The following is a 26,989-nucleotide window of genomic DNA, read 5'->3' on the forward strand; positions in this document are numbered from 1 at the left end:
GGCCAGGCTGGATGGAGCCTTGGGCAGCCTGGGCTGGTGGGAGGTGTCCCTGCCCATCGCAGGGATGTTGGAACTAGATGATCTTTAAGGTCCCTTCCAACCCAAACCATTCTATGATTCTATGACTTACCTCAGAAAGGCATTCAAACCTGTGACTGTATGCTGCTGAGCTTTCCCAGTTTCTTAACCAGGACAGTCCATGTGCCTTTTTACTGTCTCAGTGCAATGAGTCTGCATGCCTACGTGCCCCATAGGTCAGAGTTCATGCCGTAGTTTGATTGCAGAAAGGTGGACCGGGTCAGTCTTCCATTTTTTTCGTAATCTGATTGTGAGCGAGTCAAAGTACCTGATTCTACCAAAATGAAAGGTGCACATAAAAATAAAATGCATTGTATATAGAGCAAGGCAGGATAAGACTGACAAAAAATTGCTCAGGCTACAAACACAAAGAAGTGCATCTAATGAAACAGCATGGTGAGATGACGTTACAGCTTGTCCTTCTCAGCTGCACACCCATCAGAGAGGTAACACAGCCTCGAGGATTATTTTGCTGAATGCTGCAAGCTTTGCAGGAAGTTGACCTGAATATTTCACTGCTCTTTCTTACTTCACTGCTTTACATTCACCAAATGTGTGTTTGAACTGTCTTTGTCCTGAAGAAGCTAGAATTGAGATGAGTGTGCAAATCTCTTCAAACATTTGTTATAGACAGTTTAATGAGTAACATTTAATTTAGCTGGATGGCATATTGCTATATCTGTACCCAGATTTAATTAATGCCTTTAATTGATTTTATCTAGCTAGGTAATCATAGAGATTAATATTTTTCTAAAAATCATAGCGGACCGTTTTTTACAAGTTTGAAAGAGCACACGTTCCTCTGAGAGCAAAAAATATACACTAGACATCAGATAATTTTTCAATATTATTATTGCAAGTAGTCATTAACCTAAAATTACAGTCGGTTAAAATTCCTCAATAGCTGATCTGTGCAAGATGTAGCAATTTAAATTAAGTGTTTTCCCATAGATTTGCAAGATCAGAGAGGCAATGCGACAGACTCAAAACTTGTAAGCTTCTGTTTAAAATTTGTAACTATTTAATTGCTTATGAAATATGAATTTAATTTCCATTTCAGCTTTCTTCTTTCCCTTAGGCTCCTGATGTAAATTTAAAAGTCTAACAAATCACCCATAATGGAGATGTTGTTATTGAGATCAAACTGTCCAAACAGTTGTGATCAGCAGTACGGATAAACCAGTGTGATTTAGGTGTTGCATTAATTGTCTGCAATCTCATACCCTTCAGACAGGGCTGCACTACTTGCAAGTGAAGACAAGAAACCTGTGTGGTGGGGCTTTGCCCATACCCATTATTAAATAGAAATCTGGGCATTCCGGGTATGAGGATTTTTCCTCTGAGATTCCTGTGGAAGAATATATACTGTCCTAAAAAACAGTAGCTCCAAAATTATAACCTATAATAAATACAAAAGCTCTCTGCAGCTGACCTGCGCCAAAAAAAATGTCAAACATACAACAAAGTTAAATTGCAACAGTGTCGCTTAAGTGAACAAGTATCAGTTTCTTTTATTTCCAAGCTCCTGTTAAATAAACCAAATGACAAGAAAAGACAGCCATAAGGGAAATAGTTTTAAAATATATTCTGGAATCTGTGGATCTGAAGAACCACAGAAATGAAAAAATACTTTGATTCATCAAAGTTGCTGTTGCAGGGTAGTGAGTTTCCCTTCCAGAGTGCTCAGTCCATTTCAGTCAGGAAAGCCCAACCTGAACTGGAACAGGCTGCCCAGGGAGATTGTGGAATCTTCCCTGGAGACATTCAAAACCTGTCTGGACACGTTCCTGTGCAACCTGTGCTGGGTGAACCTGCTTCAGCAACGGAGTTGGACTGGATGATCTCCAGAGGGTCCCTTCCAACACCAACCGTTCTGTGATTCTGTGAACAGGTGGAGGAGCAATAAAAGTCTTCCAAGGATCATACTCAAATCCTTGCCCCCTCACTTTTGCAGTACTTCCCACCGTTAGTTTACAGCAAAACTCTGCTTTCATGCCCGTTATCATTTGCAGTGCTCCGTTTTTTGACTCTTGACCTGGGCATGAAGTAGCATGTGGATTTCCTGGGCAGTATTATAGACAAAGTACAAGCTAAGGTGAGCTAATGTGGAATGTCCCTTTCTGTGGATCTGTAGAACGGTTTGTATGTATTTTGTTTGCTAATAGACCATTCACTAAAAACAGGAAAAAACCAACGCTGTCCTAGACCATATAAATGGGACCCCATCTGGAGTATATGTGGAACTATTCTCCACTCCAGCTTGTCTTTGATAAGGTCTTGACTGTACTGTAAAGTGTCCAGTTTGAGGGCTGTTGATCTATTGAACAGAGTCAGTAGAAGCCTTGTTTCATATCACTGCAAAGAAGGAGAATAAAGTGGTCATGTTCTCTTTGGATAGCAAGAGGCTTAAGTCTTAGCAAGGGTGATTTAGTGTAGACCCGAAGAAAACAGTGGAAGCAGTGGAAGAATTTACTTTAATAGACTGTGGAGTCTCCATCACTGGAGATTTTAAAAAGCAGGACAGTTGAATGTCTCTCAAGAAATCTATTAGATGCGGTTGATCCTGCCTTAGGACAAGAATACAGTATAGATGACTTCAGGGAGTCTCCGATTTCATGTGCTGTTGTAGTTCATCTGAGGTTGAATCCAGCTCCATTTAACTCCAGTGCCTGAAGAAAGAGGAAGGGAAAAAGAAAGGCATGGTTCCTTTTAAAAATTGTGCTGCCTGTGCTAGAGCAGTATTTCAAGTCTCCTCTTAGGCACTGGATCACATTTTTACGTTTACTTTTCAAGGCTTCTTTAAGAAATAAATACATGAAGCGTCCTATCTTTTGTGGTTGTGAGGGTGAAAAGTTACCTCATTTGAAGAGAATTTGTTTCTCGGTCCAGTGCTAATTATTTTTCATTCTTGCCAGGAAATACACATCAATCTGTCAATAAAATACATCTCCCTTCTTCATTTATTTTTTTAGTCTTGTTGAATGGTAGTCGAAGAGCACTTTGATAGCAGCTTCAAACATATTTCAGATCAAAGCCGTGTTAGACATGCTGTGACACCACAAACAAAAGCCTCTGATGATAACGAATTATTAGAAGCGTTCCAGAGTCCTGCTGATACAGCAGCTGTTGATACAAATTAAAATCATTCTGTGATGAATTATTTTGAATTTGCAGATAGGTTTTTCAGTAGCTGTAATGTCCATTGACACCTGAAATCCACGCTGAGATGGAGGAAGTAGGACAGGTTCAGCAAAAAGTTACTCTGGGGGAAGGTGGGAGAAGAGGAGGGAAAGAGCTTAAACACAGCACCCATTGGGAAGATTAAAATGACAGCTTATATCCAAAAAGGTCAATGGCAGGGAGAAAGCCTTCAGCTTAGTTAGTGGGACTTGAGGTGAACTTTCTGCTTTGCCGTGCTGTGCAGAGAGAGAAAAAGAAGGGAAAAGAAGGAGCTGGCATAGAGTAAGGGGTGAATGCTGTGGGTGGGTATTTACACTTATCAGCGCGTGACACAGATGTTTTCACACACCACCCATGTCTACAGCCAAAAAAACAGTGCTAATGGTGCAGCAGCTGGTGCTCTATCAAACTTCTCCCAACTGTTGCCCAGGGCAGCTCCTTCACTCCTGTTTTGAGACAGATCTCTCTGTTCATGCTCACCTTTCCACAATGGCAGTTAAGGCAGTATCTCAGAAGCTTTCTGAAACCAGCACCAGCCAGCACTGTGCCCCAGCACTGCTGTGCCTTGGCATTCTTCTGTGCAATACTAGCCTAGTTCTCAGCAGCCTGAGCTGAATTTGGTCTTGGTCTGTCTTGTGCAGGAGGTTGAACCAGAGACTTCCCAAAGTCCCCTTCAATTTGAATGAGTCTGTAATTCAGAAACACCAGAGAGGAATTCAGTGGCTAGCACACACGAGGCTGCAGCACAGTACAAGTAACAAGCCATTACAGAATTATAGAGCAGTCTTAAAGGCTGAGGGGAGACCTCATTGCTCTCTACAACTACCTGAAAGGAGGTTGTGGAGAGGAGGGTGCAGGCCTCTTCTCCCAAGTGACAGGGGACAGGACAAGAGGGAATGGTCTCAAGCTCCACCAGGGGAGGTTTAGGCTGGACATTAGGAAAAAATTTTTCACGGAAAGGGTCATTGGGCACTGGAACAGGCTGCCCAGGGAGGTGGTTGATTCACCTTCCCCGGAGGTGTTTAAGGGACGGGTAGACGGGGTGCTGAGGGACACGGTTTAGTGTTTGATAGGTTGGACTTGATGATCCGGTGGGTCTTTTCCAATCTGGTGATTATATGATTCTGTGATAAAAACTAGTATTTTGAACCTAAAGTGATGTAAGCTCTAGCAGTAAAAGCACAGTTTTGACTGTGTGACTATCTGCACACAGATTTTGTGCCACCATCAGTGTCAGTCAGCGATCGCACCACTGACACACACAATCTACTTGCATAGGTCTGCAATCTTGATGTGTGAGAGAAGCAATTAAGAAATAAAAACATGCCATCAATCACAGGAATAAAACCCTAAGCATGCCGCGTACCTATGAAGAAGTCTCTGAATCTTGTTCTATCAAATAACTGAATTCCCAGAGCTACCTGTGAGGACTTGCTCTCTGAACGCATGAAAAACCTTCCTCTGGCAGTTTTATTAGCTTCTGCTTCCTGCTTTTGACTGACCGTCTCTTGGCTACATAACTGTAAGATCACTGCCTGCAAGCTGTTCCAGAAGGAGCCTTATTCATACTTCCTTACAAGAGGGCATTACAACTCTTATACTGAGCACTTTTGAGATGAGGCTTTAAAGGGTGGACCATTGCCTGGCCAAAACCAGGCTGAGTAGGGCTTGTGGTGCTGGTGGCATTTGTGCCTTCTGGAAGTTCTGGAAGACACACCACCAGTTGTTTGGTTGAGGCCAGGTCTTCATCCCCGAAGCAAAATGGGAACCTAAATTGTACTCAGATCCTGGCAGCCAGAGAACAGGGTAACCAAAAACTAAGACTCTAAAAACTGAAAACAAAAGGTGGGCTAAATACAGCAAATTTTCAGCTGACGAGCAGAAATGAAAAGGGCTGTTTATTACTGAGGAATAAGGCGGCTCTTGAGAATATTAATGTCATGTCAAAATGGGGACAACTATAATATTGTAAGTACCAAAGAGTAGGTAAGTGATCTCGTTACTGTGAATAAAAAAAAAACCAAACAACACACCAAAACCATCCTAGGAAGAAAGCTTGTGTAATGCTTGTAGAAATAGGCATAAAAGTTTTGGCTTTTTTGTCTTCTCATCATGTCATATCGCCTCCCCAGGTAACCCTGTACAAGGACTCTGATGGAGAAGACTTTGGGTTCAGTGTCTCAGATGGTTTGTTGGAAAAAGGAGTGTATGTTAAAAACATTCGACCAGCTGGCCCTGGCGATCTGGGAGGTTTAAAACCGTACGACAGACTTTTACAGGTAACACTTCTGGCACGGCACAGGTTTAGGAGGAAGGGATGTGATACACAGATGTCTTTGTAAAAAGATTTGTAACCACACTGTAGGACAGTTGGACATCTGCCCGCACATGCGTGATTGTAGAAAACTGCACAAAATGTTTTCATCACTTATTTGGAACAGTCTTATTATCTACATTGCTTAGTATTTTTTAAATGATGGGCGGTACTGTTCTTTCGTATTGCTGTTGGGAAAGGATGGATCTAGGGAGAAGGGAAGAAGGATAATGATTGTAATCGCTCTGTGCCAGAGGCCACATAAATCGCTTAGCGCCTCGGTAAGAAAAGCCCAGTGACGTGGGCTTTTATGCAGTGGCACTAAGGCTACATTTTTCTGTGAAGTCACATTTATATAAACAAATTCTTTCAGAACGTTAGATAGTTCAGAATTCCAAAGGAGACATACAAATGCTCACTGGAAAGCTGGAATTACCCAAGGCATTTCCACAGCGGTTTGTAATTTTTTCTGTTCTTGATACAGAACTTGTTTCTGTACTTAATCCAAGTTGTGCACTGACATAGCTGGAATGATGTAGAAACACTCACTCAGCACTACACTTAGCACAGTGCCAAGTTCGATTGTGATGAAAAAAACTAAATTATTTGTCAACTGGCTCAGTAAAATACTTTATATAAATTTAATTAAAATCAGAGAAGACCTGAAATAAATAGAAATTTAGATGTGATCCTTTGCAAACACCATGAAAAACCACATGTTGTTAAATGTCATTTATGGAGTGGGCATTGTGACAGCTGCCAGCAGTGTAAATTATATATCCACTTTAGCTGCACTCTGTTAAAGGGCGAGTAGAAAACTTCAGACCAGAAACCATGACTAAAGAGTCTTGTACTGGCCGATTCTCTGTCTGGAGTATTTAAATATGGTTTCTTAGTCTTCAGGATAAACCTGTTTTTCTTGTGAGCTCCTTTCTTTATCCTAAAATGGTTAACAAAAACCCAATCTTCTCATCATTCAGGTAAACCATGTTCGCACCAGAGACTTCGACTGCTGTCTAGTTGTGCCCCTCATTGCAGAATCTGGCAATAAGCTGGAACTGGTGATCAGCAGAAACCCGCTGGCATCTCAGAAAGGAAGCTCGGAACCACAGGGTTCAGCAGGTGGGGAGTGGAGCGATCAGAATAACGCCTTTTTTCAACAGAGCGGACACACTAACATTAATACAGAGACACGGGATCCTACAAATACTTTATAGCAGAAGATCATTTTAGTAGGACATTCGGTAACAAAAGAAACACAATTATGGTGCTAAATCCTTTTAAGATTTCACTGAGATTGAGACTCACATGCTGTAAAGCATTAAAAAGCACAGGTCAGTCAGTCTGTCTGTCTCAAGGGTTATATATTAACTCACAGTTACTTTTGAAAAAGTTTGATTCTTCATTAAGTCATTCCATTCTAAACAACCTCCCATTAGCATGGTAAAAAATGTGTAAGGGCCTTTTTCCCCCCAAATAAGAAACTGGGGAGATGTTTAAACATTATTTAAGTGTTCCTCTCCCTTTGTTAGCAGCTGCAAATTGAGGGAAAAGCACAGAGTCAACCTCTGCTAACAAACAGTGGTGTCCAGGTTACAGCAGTTTTAAAAACGTTATCAGAAAGTCACTGTCTGATGGACACGGGGTATTGCTGCGCCACATTTTCTTGTTAAATGGCTAGAGCTGTAATTTTGGGGACCTTTATTCTACTGGCAAGGAGGCTGCATTCTTCAAAGCACGGTATAGATGTTTTAACAAAATGCCTGTAGGAAACTGCAGTACACAGTGAACGTTACTCCCCCACTTTGGTAAATTTTGTTAGAACATGGGTTATTCCCTATGCAATGAAATATTCAATGGTATGTCTTGCAACCGGAGGGGATTTTTAAGCAGAGACTTGTTTAGTGGGCTAAAACCTCTGAAGGAGGATTACCGAAAGAATAAAACTGAGTTTAGACAAATTAGAAAGGTTTTAAAAGAAAATGGCTTTTTTTTTTTTAAACAATGTCAGTGGAATATTGCTCTTTAATGATCCATAAACATGTAAACTTGTACTGTCACACATGAGCTTTTTAAGTCAAACAATTTCTTGAAGGGACAGAAGTCCCATTTAATATGCTTTGTTTTCAGCCTTCTTGGTAATAAACATTACCCCTTGCAACACATTTTTGGAATTTAAAATTGTAAATATATTTTACAAACACATCACACAAATTCTCCTCTCTCCCCCCAAGCAATAAAAAACTGCCAGTTGCTTTATATGTTCACCAGCAGCTGCTTTGGTTTATTCCGGTATTCAAGTTGTTATTGGTATAATAATTATTGTTATTGGTGAATATAAAGATACTGGATTTGTACATTTGTAGAGTCTCCATATCTAAGCAATCACCTTACAGAGTTGTTTCTGGTCAATTTAAACTGTTTAACTGTATCCCTGTTGCTGTTTCGAATACATGAATAAGTTCACCTACCCTGCACCCACGAGTATCTCCAATTTCTATTTCAGCACTGCCAGAAAAGGTCAGAATGACATTCAATGCTGAATCATGTAAAAAAAAGTTCATGAGTCACTTAAATATGTATTTTTATTTGTAACAAATAAGTATTAAACTGTAAAGTATTTTTGTACAAATTTAATACTTTAATAGCATGATATTTATCGTCTATGTTATGTTTTTTGAAATTCAAACTGTTGCAAATATTTGTATGGAAAAAATGTATAACTTGAAATAAACAGTGATTTAAAGACATTAAAGTAGAAAAATACTACCCGATTTTTATAATTTTTTTTGACAGTTTGAGCAAACAATACCATGCTTCTAGCTGCGGTATTTTTTCTGGATGTGTGTAAAAAGAAAAAAAAATTGTTAAAAGCAAGCAAGCTGTCAAAATTTTAATACAATTTGTCTGAAGTTTGAACAAACATTCAGCCTATTAATCTCTAAAATTACAATGCAGTAAGTCACAAAAAAAAGGTGAAACTGGAATGTTATTTGAACACTGACTTGGAATTTGGCTTTTCTTACTGAGAACATTATTGGCACATAACCATTAGGTAGTGCAGCAATGGCCAGTTTTACATCTCTTTCAAGTACATAGTGGGAAGAATTTCCAGTGTCACTGCCCAATTGCAGCTTTCTTGTTCTATTTATGACAAGATTAAGCTTTGTGTCTCTAATTCTACCACTGTAGAAAAAGTCCCCTTTGTAAACTAGTTTTTGACTGAAGAGCAAACTGCAATTTTGGTGCATCAGTAACAGCTTCTCATCAATGCTGTTGTGTTAGGAGATGGATCAGTCTTGGTATGGATGGCTGGTCTTTAAACCAAGAAGTCCCCATGTGTTTTGTAAGGAACTTCTGGATCCTCTAGAACCTGCAAGTTCACCAAAACCAGAGTAGGATGTTATTTTCGATGACTTAACACACATGGAATCTCCCACTAAAATATAAGTGGTTCACTTATGTTCTTCACAGAACATGCTGCTAGAGGAGAGCCTTTGAAATTAATCTGCAGACCCAGCTTCTCCATTGCAGAAAGCCTGAATGAACAGGTATCTTCATAATGTGGACAGTTAGTTGTTTGTTAGCTTTTGAAAAGCTTCCTAGGAGTTTGTCCCAAAGTTAGATTCTTAAGTCTGGAACATCCAAGTGGAGAATCTTGTACTGTTGTCTGTCAAAACAAAATGAAAAATGTTACTAGAGTTTGAACCAGAACCAAAATACAGAAACATCATCAGAAGCAGCTTTCCCCACAACTGAGCTCAGAAAATAGATGAGAAAAAAAATGTAGTCAAACATGTTTAACAGAAAAGAAGTATCTATCTACTTCAGTGACAGAATTCATAAAATCATAGAATAGTCTGGGTTGGAAGGGACCATAAAGCCCATCCAGTTCCAACCCCTCTGCTATGGGCAGGGACACCGCCCACCAGCCCAGGCTGCCCAAGGCCCCATCCAGCCTGGCCTTGAACACCTCCAGGGATGGGGCAGCCACAGCTTCCCTGGGCAACCTGCGCCAGGGCCTCACCGCTCTCATGGGAAAGAAGTTCTTCCCAATATCTCGTCTAAATCTGCCCCTCTCCAGGGGCAGCTGTTTACAGCCGTTCCCCCTCATCCTATCACTACAGGCCCTTGTAAAAACTCCCTCCCCAGCTTTTTTATACACCCCCTTCAGGTACTGGAAGGTCTCCCTGTAGCCTTCTCTTCTCCAGGCTGAACAACCCCAAGCCTCTCAGCCTGTCCTTATAGCAGAGGTGCTCCAGCCCTCTGATCATCTTCGTGGCGGGTGGCACTTAAAAATTGCCTTCTGTGCACAAAGAATAAGCTAATACAGGCTAAGCTAGCCAATGGATCACTCCAATGAGTAACAAGATGTATAAATGTACTACTACTGACATTATAATTTAAATTTCCCTACTAGTCCTATATCAGTCTAGGAAAACATCTGCCAAGCTTGACTGCTTCGCTGGTCATCTTGAAAATTATTACATAAATAATAAAACAATCATAACAGTATCCTGGTGGCTTGTGGTGGTGAAAGAGAAAGCAAGTTTACTCTGAACTTTCTCAGTAACGAGATACTTACAGAGGGTGTCTTTATACCATCCTCAGAATTCTCTGCAAGACCTTGCTTTCTTTTACATGGACTTAGCTGCAAATTGCCCATCTGCTCTTCTGCATTGAGACCTGCTGGCTGCTCCTGTTCAACCAAGTCAGTCAGAGGTTCAGATGGGTCAGGAGCACCTTGAGTTACAGACACAGACTGAGTTGCAAGCTCTTGACTTTGACAGCTCTTTGTCAGGGGAGAGGAAGCTTGCTTGGGACAGTTGCTTGTTTCTGCAATTGCCTCTCTCAAAAATCTCTGTAAGCGAGTTTTCCTGGGCACGTTCCTGTTAGTGACGGCTCTCCTGAGGTGCATCTCTTCAGCTATAACATAGACACGGCAGCGTCCTCTGGTCACAGCTGTGTACACGTGCTGCCAGTGCTGACGGCCAGGATTGCCAACCACATAGACAACAGTTTTTTCCTCAGAGCCCTGAAATATGTTCAAGAAGGCCTTATCAAATCAAGAACTTCAGTAAGTAGGTTTCTTTATTTTTGCAAAAAAAAAAAAGACAGCTTAAAAAAAAATCAAGGAAGTTAGAGACAACCAGAGACACTTTGCATTCAAGAAATTTTAGTTTCAGGGTAGTTTTTACTCTTTCACATGAAAATACAGTGTGTTAGCGAGATAAAGCCATGACAAAGTTTCATCAGCTTATAGCTTTTTTTACCTGAAATGTGTGAATAGTTCTGGCCCATGCATGTTTTATGTGACAGAGCTTCCTCAGCGCCTTATACCTCACAGTGAAAGTGGAGCCATACGTGCTGCTGATGGTCAATAAGCGCTGTTTATCAATATCTACATCCTAAAGAAACAGCACAAGAACACAGCACTAAGTTTGTATCAGCAACTTGATCAATATCTATACACCTGCATGTGCCCATATGCTAGTTTTCCCTGAAATTACAATGTCAGCCGAGTGAAATAGATTCAGAAGACACTAAACCAAAAGGATTGCCATCTTTCACTGGGAAAAGTTTTACTGTACAAGGCCTGCCCTAAATCCTTCTGTTTAGTAAGAAAAATACTGAGAAAGGAAGTTTTAACCCTAGAAAACTTAAAATTATCCTAGGGTACAGTGAAATAACATCAGTGAGGCCATTTAACAATTTGTTGTCACAGAGAGAGAAGAGCCTATTCTCTCCCACCAACTCTGTAGGGTCCTCCTTTCAACTGCACAACTATTGTTACTTTCCTTGGACCCTCTGCCAAGTCAATTCAACTGACTGAACCCAGTAGAAAAACACAGAGTTTTCCGTTGCTGTGTTTTTTAGTTAGCTTTCTGCCAGAGGAGAAGTCAAGCAGTAACAATAGCTTTATTCCTTACTTAAGATGATGTTTCTACCTACATCCAAAACATTCAGTTACAATACATTTGAGTATTTACAGAATTTATTTACACTGGACACAAGGAAACCAACTGAAACGCGTTTTAAAAGAAATACCCTAGAGATTTTTTTCTTTATATATTACTGCAAGTCTGCCTCTTTCCTGCCTTTCACATGACAGTTTAGCAGAAGAACTATGTATTGTACTATGTTATGGACTAAAATTTTAAACTGTGAATTCAACAAGGACCAGATCAGTTACCACTCAGGGGGTTTTGTGCAAGTTTTTGCAGCAAGGACTTACCCCTGTTATGAAAAATATATCTCCATTGCACAGTCGCTTGCCCTCCTCAGCAGGCTTTGTAGTGAGGGGAGTTTCTCCACTTTTACATTCATGGCAACTAGGATCCTCTCTGAAACCACAGTCAGGCAAGAGATCCTTGAGATACGTATTCCGCATGCAGGCAATCTTGTCACCAATTTGAAATAAAAGTCGTTTTTTATGGTCTCTAGGTCAGAGAAAGAAAAGGGAGAAATGTATTTACAAAGTATGCATTTACCATCTCAGCATTTCTTCTCTTTCCCTTCTCTATACTTGGGGCCAGATTAAAAAAAATAGTAACATTCAAAACAGTTAAGACAACTTGCATTTAAAAGATGTTTCTTAAACTTTTGTAAAACCTCTTAGTAAAAACCAGTAACATGGAGTAGCACCAAAATCCTGCTTCCAAAAATACTTCAGAATCTATTTAGAAATCATACAGTGGTAAAAGTTAATTAACCTTGAGGTTTTTTTCCAAGTTGCTTTTATGTCAATTTTAAATATTCAGCAGTAACTCAAAGTTTTGGAATTCACATAATAGCATTTAAATGAAAGGCAAACACTTAGTTTATGTTATAAACTATCTCTGTTCACAGTCCAGCTGAGATTAAAGAACCCACCAAAGAAAGATTATTATTATATAAATGATTTTTAACATAAATAATTAGATCTAGATGAAACATTTTAAGTTGTACATTCTTACTTTAGGTTGTTGCCCTGGCTTTAACACTTTCAAAAACAGAGTGAGATTGTTCACAGGAAAAATAGCAAAACACTGGCTTACCTGACTGCATGATTTGAATAGTGTTGGCAGCAAATCTCATTTATTAGATCGCAATCTTGCCTAAATCATACAAAACAAAAACATGAACAAAATGATGATGTACAAAACATACAATTACATGCAATGTCACATTAGCATTAATTTATAAATAACGGGAAAAGTCCAGTTTAGCTATGATGCTCTTCCACCAACAACCACCAATCGCTGATTCAGAGTTTAGAAGATAGAGCAGTCAAGGAACAGTTTTGTCTAACTAACACAGAAAGTAAGGAAAGGACGTTTACCATGTCAACATAGACTAGCTTGATCCAGTTTAAAGATATAAGAAAAATTAAAAACTGGACACATTATTTTCTGGCTATGGATGTATTAAAAATAGTCAGAAGATTTATTTGCTTTTTAAAGGCCTGGAATTTTAACTTTGAAATGCAGATTAAGAATCCAGCTGGAGGCCAGTGACAAGTGGGGTTCCCCAGGGCTCAGTGCTGGGTCCAGCCCTGTTCAATGTCTTCATCAATGACCTGGATGAAGGCATCGAGTGCACCCTTAGCAAGTTTGCAGACGACACTAAGCTGGGTGGAACTGTCGATCTGCTGGAGGGTAGGGAGGCTCTGCAAAGGGATCTGAACAGGCTGGACCGCTGGGCTGAGACCAATGGCCTGAGGTTTAACAAGGCCAAATGCCGGATCTTGCACTTGGGGCACAACAACCCTGTGCAGTGCTACAGACTAGGAGAAGTCAGTATAGAAAGCTGCCTGGAGGAGAGGGACCTGGGGGTGTTGGTTGACAGCCGACTGAACATGAGCCAGCAGTGTGCCCAGGTGGCCAAGAAGGCCAATGGCATCTTGGCCTGGATCAGAAACGGTGTGACCAGCAGGTCCAGGGAGGTTATTCTCCCTCTGTACTCGGCACTGGTGAGACCGCTCCTCAAATCCTGTGTTCAGTTCTGGGCCCCTCACCACAAGAAGGATGTTGAGGCTCTGGAGCGAGTCCAGAGAAGAGCGACAAAGCTGGTGAGGGGGCTGGAGAGCAGGTCTTACGAGGAGCGGCTGAGAGAGCTGGGGTTGTTTAGCCTGGAGAAGAGGAGGCTGAGGGGAGACCTCATTGCTCTCTACAACTACCTGAAAGGACGTTGTAGAGAGGAGGGTGCTGGCCTCTTCTCCCAAGTGACAGGGGACAGGACAAGAGGGAATGGCCTCAAGCTCCACCAGGGGAGGTTCAGGCTGGACATTAGGAAAAAATTCTTCACAGAAAGGGTCACTGGGCACTGGAACAGGGTGCCCAGGGAGGTGGTTGAGTCACCTTCCCTGGAGGTGTTTAAGGCACGGGTGGACGAGGTGCTAAGGGGCATGGTTTAGTGTTTGATAGGAATGGTTGGACTCGATGATCCGGTGGGTCTCTTCCAACCTGGTTATTCTATGATTCTAACCTATACATATAATAAAGAAGACTCCTAAATGGAAATCATTAAGAACAGTATTGTACTTGAATGCAGATTGGAGAAATAAAACTAATTTCAGAGTACTTAAGAAAAAAGGCTTCCACTTTTATTTGTAAAGAACACTTTCTCAAAACTAAAAAACTCTCTTCTGTGCAAAAGTGTAAGTTTATGGACTATTGGTACTACTGGCCATTACATTTATCCCTTCAGCACTTCCATGAGGCCATCCATACTATTCATGCTCCTGTGATGGTTCACATTGCCAGTGATTACTAACCTGTCCAAACTCTCTTCAAAGTGTGTTAGAGCCCTACACTCCACCCCTTCTTAAATGAAAAGTATTGTGCTTAGATATCCAGACTGCAGGCATTTGCCACTGCCTAGCAGGAGCACTAACGCCCATCAGATTATATGACTAAATCTGGCCCTCATCACATGATCAGAATGCAAGTCTATCTTCTGTCATCTGGTCAGTGTCCACCTGTGACAGATGAACACAAACGCAAAGGTACAAATCATAGTGCAAAATAACATTAAGCTCATAAAAAAATGAAGCAGCTCTTGTGGAGAAACTGGGGGCGACCAGAAGGTACAGGAAGAGACACCTGGCCTGTGGTTTTCTGTAGTAGTTTTATATTGCCATAACTCTCCAACTCAACACGTTCAGTTATTTTAAGATTGTGGCTGCTAGCATAGGTTTTTTTAATATCTGCTTACATGCTCTGTTACCTTCTGAAAGCAATGAACTGCGACTGTTTGGCATCCTGCAATCCTGGTCCTTTTTTAAGCAAAGTCTTTATGGCAGTTTGCAAATCTGGTTTAGAAGACATAAAAAGTAAGGCATAAATATACACAAACAATTTAAGAAAGAAAATCATAATTCCATCTGAAATTGCCTTTGCTTATTTCTTGCTTCAAACACATTTCAGCTTGTTTAAACAAACAACCCCACACAAAACCACACTGTCCCCACCCGGCAAAAAAAAACCCACACCACAAAACACCCATATATATGCTCCCTGCAAAAAGGATCTTGCAGTTATCCCACTACTAAAATCTGAGAGACAAGAGTGATATGGAAGGAGAGAAATTCTTATTTCTGTGTGTTAAATGGCTGCATAGAGCGTAATTCATGCAAAATAAGGTTTTGATACAGCACATTAAAGAGATCATTTTTAAGCCACAGACTTACACATTTAGATTTCACAAAAGAAACCCATTTTTAGTATTCTGTTTGCTGAGTGAGTTACTATAGTAAGATAAGGTGATAATATTCACACTACTTTTTTTATCACATTGCCCTTGAAGCTTTTTGATGCATGTAAAGTAGAGGCCACTCAATCTACTTATCCAGTAAAGGTCAAAAAAAAAATCAAAAACAACGTCCCTAACACTGACCCCAAAACATTTTGAAAGAAACCCTAGTGTCCCCAAGGCTTTTGTTTTTCTAACTTGATTGTACTGTTGGGGGCACAGTCCTGACTCAACAAACCATCCTGCTACAGTTGCTGTTTAGTCAATGATTCACTTCTGAAAAATTTAATCTTTTAAGGTTTGACAGCTCCAGCTACAACATAAAAAGATGATCACATTTGATTACACTGCTGGAAGCTGTATCACCCCCATTTCAAAACCTAACTGATGAGTTGGAGCTCCACAACACATCCTTTCCTCTTAGGGGTCTTGCTGCATGCTGTTACAGAGGGCAAAAGGTAAACTACAAACCTTGTATTTAAATTTATTCCACAAACAAAACCAGACTAAAATCTTCCCAAAATGCTTGTTCCAGCCAAACAGTCTATATGCTTTACCAAAGGGAAAGTCAAGATCACGAACTGACTGTTCACACATACCAGCACAACCCCCGCCAGCAGGCAAAGCAATAAGAATGAATTTCTTCTCCGGGCTTGGCATTCTCATTTCCTCGTTCCAACCAGGAACTTTCAGCACCTCATCAAATTCAGGAAGCTTCCGGTGAGAGATTCTTTACCAGAGCAGTGGAGAGAAAAAAAAGGTGAGTATTTGTAAAACACTCGGTAGTTCTGGGTATCTTACAAATGTTCAGAATACTCTCAAATACCAATCAACATCGAAAGTCCTTGGGCACTCAGACCCAAAATTTGTTATTTGAAGTTTAAAAAAAGAAATCATGCACCGACAGTAAACAGGATTATTTTCAGACACTGCTAGAATGCAAATCCTGGAATCATTTAGAGATTCTAGGTACTAATATAGAAAAAAAAAAAAAGTATGATTTAACGGCCCTTGACATCTACACTTGAAATGTAATTCAGTCATACTTACCAGCAACGTCTTTAAAACTTCCTTTTTAGAAAAGCCATTTAAAGTAATTTCAGAAAGCATAAAGTGATTTGTGCACATGCAAGTACTTGAAAACAACAGAGAGTATTTAATAGTGAAATACCTCCCATAAAATTCAAGAGTACTCCTAGAAAATACAGGTACTACTGTGGGGCCTTGTTGCTGTTTGGAGTGGTTGTTTTTAAAACCAGTGTGACTGATTTTGAATATGAAACTGTAACAGAAGCAGTACTATAGAGTCAAAATCTGGCTGTACTACCTTTTTGCAGGTTAAGGACCAGGCCTACTACAGGAATGCTTCTTGCATACATAAGGAAATCCTACCTTGATGCATTATCTACAATTAGTTGCGATTCAGCTCGGTGATTAGTTCGCAGTTCCACAGAAAAGCCTCTTGATTTTAGACCCTCAAAGATATCAGCTAACATGTTTCCTGGGTCTATGCTTGGTAGCTGTCTAGTATCACCTAAACAGAATGCAAATCAGTATTTGTGAGAGGCAATCATCTGTTAAACAGTCTTAAAAAAAACCCACTAGAATTAATAAATTCTCAACCCTCTACATAGTGAAAAGCTTCCTCAAGACAAAAAAATTTAAAGACTCCAAGAAACTGTTTGGGGAATCAGGTTGTAGTGTAGTTTAAATTTTTCACATTCCTCACTCAGTAAAGCTTTACTAGCAGGTGCAAATCACTCTGCACGATGAACACTGACAGAGATCACATTTTATTCAAGCACATTTTGAAAGCTACATATTTAAAAACAAATGCCATATAAATGGCATGCCAAAAAGCAAACCTCAGAGAAAGCAGAAAATTTTTATTTTACACTTCTTCGTTTTCCCCTCTGAATTAAAACAAGATGATCATAGCATTAAGAATGACAGGAAACCTCGCCTCTAACATGTTTAATATGCTAGCACTAGCTTCTTTAAATTTAAGGAAATCAGAATAAGTTTTTCAGTTGCAAGGTGTAAAAAGCTACCACATGGAAGTCACAATACTTTTAGAATCAGACAAAACACAGATAAACAGAGAACACAGATACTGATACTTTCAAAGAGACAGCTGAGATGGGAAACTGTCTCTCATCTGACTTTAACAGGAATATCCAGCTACAGAACAATGTAACATTCTGGGGTTTTCAAGAGACTCAGAGATCAGTGGCAGCTCTGATACTTACACTGTATACTATGTATTGTATAGTGTGACCTTTACTGTTTCACTTACCTAAAATAATAAGTTTGGCAAGCTCAGCATGCTCACACAATAGTTTTAAAACTAAACTAAGAATGTGAACAGACACTAAACTTCCTTCATCCACAATCAGAATCGTCACAGTAGAAAACTTCCATGGCTGTGCTCGCTCACTCTGCCTCCACGATCTAAAACTATAGATGACCTAGAAACAAAAATAAATATATCAAGCTCTGACACTAATCAGTTGTAAACAACTGTCTAATAAAGATAGCCAGAGTGTGGTATCTTCTAATGTTGTATTTAGAGCTATTATCTGAAATTCTGAACTCAAACCTGTAAAGACTCAGAAGACTCAACAATTCAGTCTTATTTTCCTCCTTGGCGAATACATTCTAGTTGAGATTATCAACTCTTTCTTACATACAGGCCCAGAAATGCATCCTGTTTTTAGTGCAGGGACCCTAAAGGATATAAGGTCAGCCATTAGGTTGTTCAGTAATAGAACACCCGCTGCTACAACTTGCTGACATTAATAAATCCCCAAAGACAGAATAAGGCCACAGTACGTCTGAAACGTCTTTGAGAACACAAATACAAGAAAAACATAACAATTTCTTACCTGATGTAGTGTATATGCAGGAAGCTTAGTTTTTTCACTCAAAAGGCCTGCAGCCCTCCCTGTCGGTGCAGTAAATAGTACATTCAAAATTTTTTGTGTGTATATATTCTCTGACTCCAAATGATCATCAAAGGTATTCCACTCCTCAGACGCATCCAGGTCTTCTTCGAAGTCCTTAGAAGCAGCTTCCACTTCTTTTTCCATCTGCTTTAAGTGACGAAAAAGGCAGCTAACTATTGTACTCTTCCCACAGCCTCCTTTTCCACTTATGATTGTGACAGGATTAGAACAAATCTTTTCCATAGCAATCAACTGATCTAAGTCTACCTCTGCTTTACTTTGGGTACCAGAAGCAGACTCCACTTCCTTTTCAGGAAATTGATTTTCACAGTTGTGATTGTCCAGATGTTCCACTTCATGAGCCTGGGTATCATTCACTTTGTTATCTACCATTTCTCTTGATGTCTCACAGCTAAGTATCTTTCTTACATCGACATCCAGATGCCATGAGTGGTTTGTTAGAAGGTTGCCTACATACTTTGCAATGTCTTTTTCAGATTTGTAGAGATACGGCAAAAACACTAATTTTTTCTCTTTAATCACTACATGTTGATCTTTCAAAAATTCAAGAGATTGCCAAGCCTGTTCAATGGACATATCTTTAGATACAAAACGTGCTAATTCATCTTGATCTTCATAAGTGTGTCCCATTTCTCTACACCGTTTCTTGAGCTGATCATACAGAATTAATGCATTCTTCTGCAAGTCAGGAATCTTATAGAGGAGATGTTCACATTGACAAAATGCGGCCCACGTTGCCTCACAATAAGAAAGGTTCAGTTCCCTGTAGGTCATCTTCTCCCCGAAAAGAATAAAAGCAAACATTTATATTTCAGAAGATTTAAGCCTCTTGCTGAATAACATTCCTCCTAGTAAATACAAATCGCAATTCAGAGGGTGGAATTCTACAAAAATTTATGCATTTTTCATAATGTACGAAGTTATGATTTTCAAGCTACATGAAAGCAAGATATTTAAAAGTAAGATGGAACGATAATTCTTCTCAGTCACCCTTCTGTATAAAACAAACTTTAAAAATCAAAAACCTGGCACAGAAATTGAGTATTAGGGAGAACTTGTGCAATTTAAAGAACTGTGACATCAGGAAAAGCTTTTTTTAGAGGAAAGGATGTGAAACACTGAAATACATCAGCTAGACTGCTGAATCTCTGAAACCAGAGATCTTAAACACAAGTCAGAACATCCACCAGTAGCAGCACTGATGGGCCTACAGCAGAAGGTTCTATAAAGCTATAGCTCCCATCTGAGCTACAGGAGTGCTAGGGTGAGGTGCAGCAGGAAAGTTGCACAGCAAGTGTAGCAGAGGAAAACAAGAAGGTAAGCAGCCACCACAAATGCCATTATAAAAAGAGGAGAACCACTAGACCAGATGACCTCTTGACCTCACTATGCAAACACAGATACCGTTCTATGTATTAAGAACAGTAAAGCTTGTATGCTGGTATAAAACTGAACAGGACAACCAAGGGGTTTCAATAAATTTTCTTACTTTTGGTCCAGTTACCTCAAGTATTTAATTTTCTGTTCCTTGAAAAAAAGGCTAAACAAATGGTTGTAACAAAACCACTTTTTAAATCTTCCAAGATGAATTTAATTTAGACCAGCAGGAAAAATACACCAGCTTTGCTAAAACTGTGTCCCGTCCATGATCCACTTCCCAATGAACTAAGTTTACCTCCTATAAATTCCCCGTTAATAAACTGAATGTAACTGAAATGGCACTGTACTCTAATGAAGCTCAAATGTCATGAACATCAGATTCTTTTCCCTGTTTAACACTTACCCTGCTGAATCCAAGTTTCCATGGTTCATTCTTTAATATGTCATCCAATTTTGTTAGCATCTTGTCTTGAAAATATACTTCCTCACCATCGTTATCATTCTTTTCTTCAGACTTTCTTTGCCAATGCACCATATCCAATAGACAGCAAAAATGGCGTGGCAGAAGAATCGGCAAGAACTCCAGTATCATTGGAAAAGTCAGAGCTATCAATACTGCCTTTCCTGCAACTGTATGTATCATAAACCAAAAAAGATTGATGCAATATACAAAGATATCTGTAAAGGCAATTTAAACTGACTCTGGCTTAAAGACTGTTTTCCCTTAACTGCCTTGGGAAAAAATAAGGTAAATGATGACATAAAAACTGCAATTAAATGTATTTATTTGGAAAATATTTATTATACACTTGGTTTAAATTGCATGCTCAACATCATTTTGTAGAAAGTCAGCTAAGATCTCAGAACACCTGCCTCTTACTTGAAAATAATTTTCATACAGATGTACAGAAGAACATTTAAACTGCAAAATAAGAAGAGAGGCTTCTAAATTTGCTGTATCAGATTAGTAGAGGGCCTTAGGAAAACACTCTAAGTGCTCTCCACTGGATTTCTCAATGACCCCAGAATTAAGCTGTCATTTTCCCTGTTTATATCAGTCTTGGGATCTGCAAAAAGGGGACAATGAAACTAATTTGCTCTATACCTTGCTCTAAAAAAACCCACAAATTGCAGAAGAAAGGGAGACTTTTAGAAGCTTTATATCTTGGCAAGAAAAAAACCCTGCAACTCTAAATTAAGTGTTAAGGAAACATCATAATTCCAAATTTAAGACACCAATTTTTCTCAGTTAAGTACTTTTCCAGATCACTGTCTCACCTACAAAAAGCCAAAGATAAAACCTTTGCCCATTACAGCAAGTGCTTCATTTACATTCGGAGAATCAACACACTATTTCCACACAAAATTATCATGAAGGCTTGAACAAACCGCTCAAGCCCATAACAATTACCGACAAACAGAAAAAAAAAAGGACAAGAGTAATAGTAGCAACAAGACAGCCAGGGGAGTGAGTTGTTTCTGCTGCCCAGTTATAGAAGAAAGTTTAATTTGTAGTAAAGTAATTTAAGTGAGACACTAGGAAAAATCTGCCAGCTACAAAGAACAGTGAACATGATACCTAGGCACACTGTGCAATCTTCACGAACATGCAGGATAAGCCTAAATCAAAAGTGATCCCCTTAAAACTCATGCAGCACACCACATCTGAGTTTATACCACTTTGATTCCCATCCTTATGTGGTCATAAAAAATTCAGAGTCTATAAACAAGGGTTAAGAACTTTTCTACCATTATAAAAACAGAACAAAAAGCCTGAAAGTTCATAGAACTGCGAAAATTTTCTTCTCCTTACACAGGTGATTTGGAGTCAAGTCAGCTTAAGTCTAGTAGAAGCTCTGAACTCTGGTGCTAGACAGGATTTGACCTCTGAAACAGTTACCCCCATCTTTTGACCTGACACTGCCCAGTAAACCAGGTACTGGTGGACTTCATTTGCTTGCACCTAACAGTAGATAGACCCAGCCTGTTTGGACAGATTCATGCATAGCTGTGGCTGAATTTAAAAGAACTCCTCCAATTCAGAGTACCGAGTCCCACGGCACTGACACCTAAGTGGCTCCGTAAAGCACCAGCCCAGGACTGCCTGTGTCCACATCAGGAACACGGTATGATGGAAACAGATCACTGGGGCAAAACTACAGAGCTAGTGCTGAAGGCACATCTCCACCCAACACCCTGACTTTCTGTATTTCAGCCATACCTACCTCCTGATGGACAGGATTCAAAACCACTAAGATAGCGTATTTAGTGCAGCCAATTTGGACTACACTGAGCTCATTAGCTGTTCCTTTGCATTACAAAGAGGCAGCTATACTGTTTCTGAACGTGTATTTGTCCTAAAAAGCTATACCACCATGTTTAAGCAGTGCTAAACACATTTTTTAATAAGACTTGTTATAGCTGAATAAACTATAGGAAGCCAGCACCAGTGTATTTGCATCCCTAGCACAGACAATTCTACTTAGTAAGTCCAAGAACTTGGGCAAGTCCTCATGTGTTTCTAACCGTATGCCTACCTTCAAGTGTTCAGCTGTCCCACTTTCCTCAAATTTAAAAAAAATAACCTTTATATATCCAAAATACATTTGAATATAAACTTCACACAAAGACGTGTTAGCTTGAACACAATACGCAACAGAGAACTCATTAGCTTTCAAAATAATCAAAATAGCACAGAATATACCTACCTGATTTTGAAACATAGTAGAAGATGTCATAATCTTTGGTGTCTCTTTTTTCCTTCCCTGTCTGTAAGTGCGAAACTTGGAACTGTTTTAGTTTTTCTTCAAGATTTCCAAAACTCAGCATAGAATCCGTAGGAAGCCAAGCAAAAAACTTTTCTTTAAAATAATCAGGAACAGCACATTCCTTCAGAAAGAGTGAAAAGACTTGTTGGTTGTTTTCTTCTATATCAGTCCGCAGAAAATAAGATGGATATCCTTGCACAAAGTACTTCGACCCCATTTTTCTGGCTTTAACATTAACTCTCCACCAAGGGCCAACTAATGGGAAACGTCCAACTACTTCATACTCCTTTTTGGAGTTCTCTTCTTGTATAACAACTAAATCATTAAAAACAAAAATAAAATCTTTGTTAACTGATAGTTACAAAGAGTAAAAGTTTGGTTTGATTAGATAAGTTTTGCTTGTGCAAAGCTTATTTTCGTCTTTTGTATAAATTACAGTAACGAAAGTAAAGCATGTTTTTTCATCAACTTCCCAATGTCAGCCTTTCCAGTATCTAAAAGCGAAACCAAAACCAAACTCAGAAAAAAAAGCACTAAAACTGCGTCTCTAAGTATCAGAGCTACAAAATTAAACTTGTGTATGAGTATTAAGTCAATTAAACATATTGGCATATGATTTAATATTACATCATTTATGCCAACTTGTTTGCAATTCAATTTTAAACCTTTTTGTCATAAAGCCTTGCAACATAGTGCTTACATGCTCTTTAGATACATTTTTATACAAAATACTTCTTGTAAACAAAACCACCAAAATCATAAGCAATTAATATAATAAACTCTTCAACATTTCCTATGACCTGCTTTGCCTCCTCTTTCCATCATCTTTCCCTCACAAAAATTAATACACTATTCCTCGATCCATGACTGGGGATGACCAAACACAGCACCTAGATTTCACAGGACCTCTTGGTCACCAAACCAGAGTACCAGCAGCTCTCAGGTTCGTAACAATTTGGCTACTTATTTTTCCCTTGTTACTTAGCTCAATTTAGCCATTTTTAAAACATTTTATGGATACAATGGTCTTGCTAGGTGGAAGTTGGTCCAATGCCACCTGCTTTTCTAAGTAGTAAATAGAAAATAGGGAATTATTAATGTCATATGTATCATAAAAGAAAAAACCATGTGTCTTCTTGTGTAAAGTTAACTTGGATGAAAAAATTCATGCTTCCTTACTGCGGCCAAAGAAAAGCACAAATCCCACTACTCTTCTACCAGTTCTGCAAGACTTTTAAACTACTTCAGACCATTTTCCCTGTACTTGCTATGAATTCAGGAACCGGGGAAGGAGTGAGTTTTGATTTGATGTAATTTGCAAGCACTCTGCATGAGCAGACAACTGGCCCCGATGAGGAGGTTGTTGGGGACAGGGCCAAACTGGGAGAGCCGTTATCTTCACGGGCGCAGGGTGCAGCTCACCCCTTTGTAACGCAGCCCCATGGGGGCAGGGGAGGCCATCAGGGGCATGGGAGGGCATTGGGGGCACCAAGGGCAGGAGAGGGCTATCAAGGGCAAGGGAGGGCACGAGGAGCAGGGCAGGGAAGGGTACCAAGGGCAGGGGAGGGCACTGGGGGCACCAAGGGCAAGGGAGGGGCATCAGGAGTAGGGGAGAGAGGGCATCAGGAGCATCAGGAGTAGGGGAGAGAGTATCAGGAGCATCAGGAGCAGGAGAGGGCACCAGGAGCAGGGAAGGGAGGGCACCAGGAGCAGGAGAGGGAGGGCACCAGGAGCAGGAGAGGGAGGGCACCAGGGGCAGGAGAGGGAGGGCACCAGGGGCAGGAGAGGGAGGGCACCAGGGGCAGGAGAGGGAGGGCACCAGGGGCAGGAGAGGGAGGGCACCAGGGGCAGGAGAGGGAGGGCACCAGGGGCAGGAGAGGGAGGGCACCAGGGGCAGGAGAGGGAGGGCACCAGGGGCAGGAGAGGGCACGAATGGAGCATCGGAGGCAGAGGAAGGCGTGGAAGGGCAGTGGGGGCAAGGGAATCACCGGGGTCAGGGAGGGCACAGGGAGCAGGGGCGGGCGGGGGAAGCACAGGGGAAGCACCAGGGACACGGGGGGCAGGGGAGGGGCACCGGGGCCCGCCCGCCCCGCTCCCACCGCCCCTCACCGGCGCGGCGCGGGGGCAGCGTGGACGCCATCTCCGGCTCGGAAGCCTCCAGGAGCGCGGCTTCGGCCAGGTGCGGCTCCTCCTCAGGCTCCTCCTCGGTGTCCTCGTCGGAGCCCGCCGCCCGCCGCGGGGGCTGCAGCACCCCCCACAGCTCCGCCGCCATCGCGCCCGCCCGACGGATCCCTCCGCGCCGCCCGCGGCCCCGCGCCCTGCGCGGAAGGAGACGTCGGGTGTGCGGCGCGGTGAGGCGGCTGCTGGATGCTGGGGCGGCACCGCGGGGTCGCGCTGCTACAGGGAGGTTGGAGTGGGCTCGGCTGTGGGGAGAGAGCTTTGAGATCGTGGAGTCCGAACGTGCTGGTCACCACTAAACCAGTTCTGTGGTCTACCTGTCTTTTAAACCCCTCCAGGGATGGGGACCCAACCACCTCCCTGGGCAGCCTGTTCCAGTGCCCGAGAACCCTTGCGGTGAAGAAATTCCTCCTAATATTCAACCTAAATCTCTGGTGCATCTTGAGGCCATTACCTCTTGTCCTGTCACTCACTGTCGCAGAGACAACACCCACCTCCCTACAACCTCTTTTCAGGTAGTTGTAGAGAGCAATGAGGTCTCCCCTCAGCCTCCTCTTCTCCAGGCTAAACAACCCCAGCTCTCTCAGCTGCTCTTCGTAAGACCTGCTCTCCAGCCCCCTCACCAGCTTCGTTGCTCTTCTCTGGGCTCGCTCCAGAGCCTCAATGTCCATCTTGTAGTGAAGGGCCCAAAACTGAACACAGGATTCGAGGAGCGGTCTCACCAGTGCCGAGTACAGAGGGAGGATAACCTCCCTGGACCTGCTGGTCACGCCGTTTCTGATCCAAGCCAAGATGCCACTGGCCTTCTTGGCCACCTGGGCACACTGCTGGCTCATATTCAGTTGCTGTCAACCAACACCCCCAGGTCCCTCTCCTCCAGGCAGCTTTCCAGCCACTCTTCCCCAAGCCTATAGCACTGCATGGGCATTTTGTGTCCCAAGTGCAGGACCTGGCAGTTGGTCTTGTTGAACTTGATCCCATTACTTTCAGCCCACCTATCCAACCTGTTCAGATCCCTCTCTAGAGCCTCTCCACCCTCAAGCAGATCAACATTTCCACCCAGCTAAGTCTGGGTGTACAATCCTTCATCTAGATCATTGATAAAGATATTGAACAGAACTGAATCATAGAATCATAGAATCACCAGGTTGGAAGAGACCCACCGGATCATCGAGTCCAACTGGACGCAGTCACACTAACTAAACTGGAGACAACTGTGGATGTCTTGCTGACACTTCATAATACTGGCATGCAGAGAGACAAAATCAGTAGGTGCTGGTGCAAGGGCTGGTGGATTCTTCCATTTGAAATTAAATAACTGGGTGGTTTTGCACTCCAGACCAGTGCAACATAGAAATGCCTGATATGACACTAAATATAATGTACCAGTCTAGACATAGTAGCAGACAGTTTGCTCAGCTTCTGAGTAGTTGTCAGCGGCATGGGCATACCCTTCAAAACAGTAGCAAAGATTGTTTGTATATATGTTTAGAAAAAGTAATATAAAATAAAATAGATCAATGGACAACTTTTCCTTTTGGTTTGAGCTAAAAGAGACACAATCCATTTTCACATTCTTGCCTCTTTCCCATGTGTGATCCAGGAGGCCCTCCATCCACAGGAGTGCCCTACAAAGAATGACCCTCTCTATGCCACCTTCCTCTTTACAAAATTGAGGAGCCTTTGGCTCAGTTGCACAAAGGAGTGTGGACACTCCCTCTGTCCTGGCCCAGTTCTCTGCCATTTCTGGGAATACCTGATGCTACTGTGTCAAGTAATATCCATAGAAAGACAGCAACATGCAACTTTTATGATTTTTAAAACCACCTGCAAGTCCCATGCAAACATAGCATCTTGAAATAGTTGTTTGCAGTTCTTTTGTAAGTTAACTTCAAATAATGATATTATTTCTTCAGTGTAATTCACAGGTAATGAAGTAACTCCTTTACACGGCAGGCTGAAAACACATGCCCTATAAAAGGGAGACAAGAAATGGGACAGAGGCATTCAGGTTAATTTTAAAAATGCAAAGCATTAGCTTACTGGAGTGCTTAATGGTGTTATGCAGTGGTACATTTGAAGCAGTGTTTTAAGATACCTTTTTCTTATGAAACATCTTTTCACATTTAACTGTGCGTTTGTGTAAGTGAGACTGGATGACTGAGGGCCCTAGTCTATTCTGAAAATACAGATTTAATACTGTATACTGACCCTGGAATTTCCTTATCTTTCTGTAGTCTGTGCTATACATGCTGAATTCCTGTGTGGTGTCTTATATTTCCATTCCTTTCTGTCATTTAGTTAAGGAAATATTCTTATTTTGTAAAGGCTAAGGAATAGATACTGAGGGTTGGATGTATCCGAATTATGAATGGCTTTCTGTGTATCCAGCT

General features: G+C 41.2%; 2 protein-coding genes across 15 annotated transcripts in view; one reads left to right on the forward strand and one right to left on the reverse strand.

Annotated features, from left to right (window-relative positions):
• GRIP1 (glutamate receptor interacting protein 1) overlaps nucleotides 1–7,027 on the forward strand; it is a 334,393-nt gene extending 327,366 nt beyond the window's left edge. For all 13 annotated transcript variants that reach the window (XM_069852618.1, XM_069852663.1, XM_069852679.1 and 10 more), the window contains 2 exons: nucleotides 5,391–5,537; nucleotides 6,553–7,027. In XM_069852618.1, coding sequence (XP_069708719.1) covers nucleotides 5,391–5,537; nucleotides 6,553–6,789 — 384 coding nt within the window. In that variant the 3' untranslated portion in view covers nucleotides 6,790–7,027. The remainder of the gene's footprint in view (nucleotides 1–5,390; nucleotides 5,538–6,552) is intronic.
• Nucleotides 7,028–7,717: 690 nt separating this feature from the next.
• On the reverse strand, nucleotides 7,718–24,719 carry HELB (DNA helicase B). Of its 2 annotated transcripts, XM_069852720.1 has the most exons (13): nucleotides 24,528–24,719; nucleotides 22,359–22,733; nucleotides 20,054–20,280; nucleotides 18,190–19,044; nucleotides 17,601–17,772; nucleotides 16,697–16,838; nucleotides 15,904–16,034; nucleotides 14,780–14,864; nucleotides 12,610–12,669; nucleotides 11,808–12,012; nucleotides 10,846–10,980; nucleotides 10,158–10,607; nucleotides 7,718–9,242 (listed from the first exon to the last, which is right to left on the reverse strand). In XM_069852720.1, the coding sequence occupies exons 1-13, from the start codon at nucleotides 24,688–24,690 to the stop codon at nucleotides 9,156–9,158; spliced, it is 3,087 nt and encodes a 1,028-aa protein (XP_069708821.1). In that variant the 5' UTR covers nucleotides 24,691–24,719; the 3' UTR covers nucleotides 7,718–9,155. The 2 variants fall into 2 exon arrangements, with proteins under 2 accessions (XP_069708821.1, XP_069708831.1); XM_069852730.1 differs by lacking the exons at nucleotides 22,359–22,733; nucleotides 24,528–24,719 and adding an exon at nucleotides 20,531–21,834.
• Nucleotides 24,720–26,989: the final 2,270 nt, after the last annotated feature.

The sequence above is a fragment of the Phaenicophaeus curvirostris genome, chromosome 1, assembly GCF_032191515.1.
Source record: "Phaenicophaeus curvirostris isolate KB17595 chromosome 1, BPBGC_Pcur_1.0, whole genome shotgun sequence".
Taxonomy (NCBI): Eukaryota; Metazoa; Chordata; class Aves; order Cuculiformes; family Cuculidae; genus Phaenicophaeus; species Phaenicophaeus curvirostris.

What these genes read in the sequence shown, in the direction of transcription:
- HELB (XM_069852720.1), bottom strand. Translation starts at nt 24,690, where the DNA reads ATGGCGGCGGAGCTGTGGGGGGTGCTGCAGCCCCCGCGGCGGGCGGCG. An exon ending in ATTGTAGATAATGCATCAAG is followed by an intron (nt 16,035 to 16,696) that starts GTAGGATTTCCT and finishes GCTCTGGTAAAG; the next exon opens with AATCTCTCACCGGAAGCTTC. An exon ending in GAACTATTCACACATTTCAG is followed by an intron (nt 10,608 to 10,845) that starts GTAAAAAAAGCT and finishes AACATATTTCAG; the next exon opens with GGCTCTGAGGAAAAAACTGT.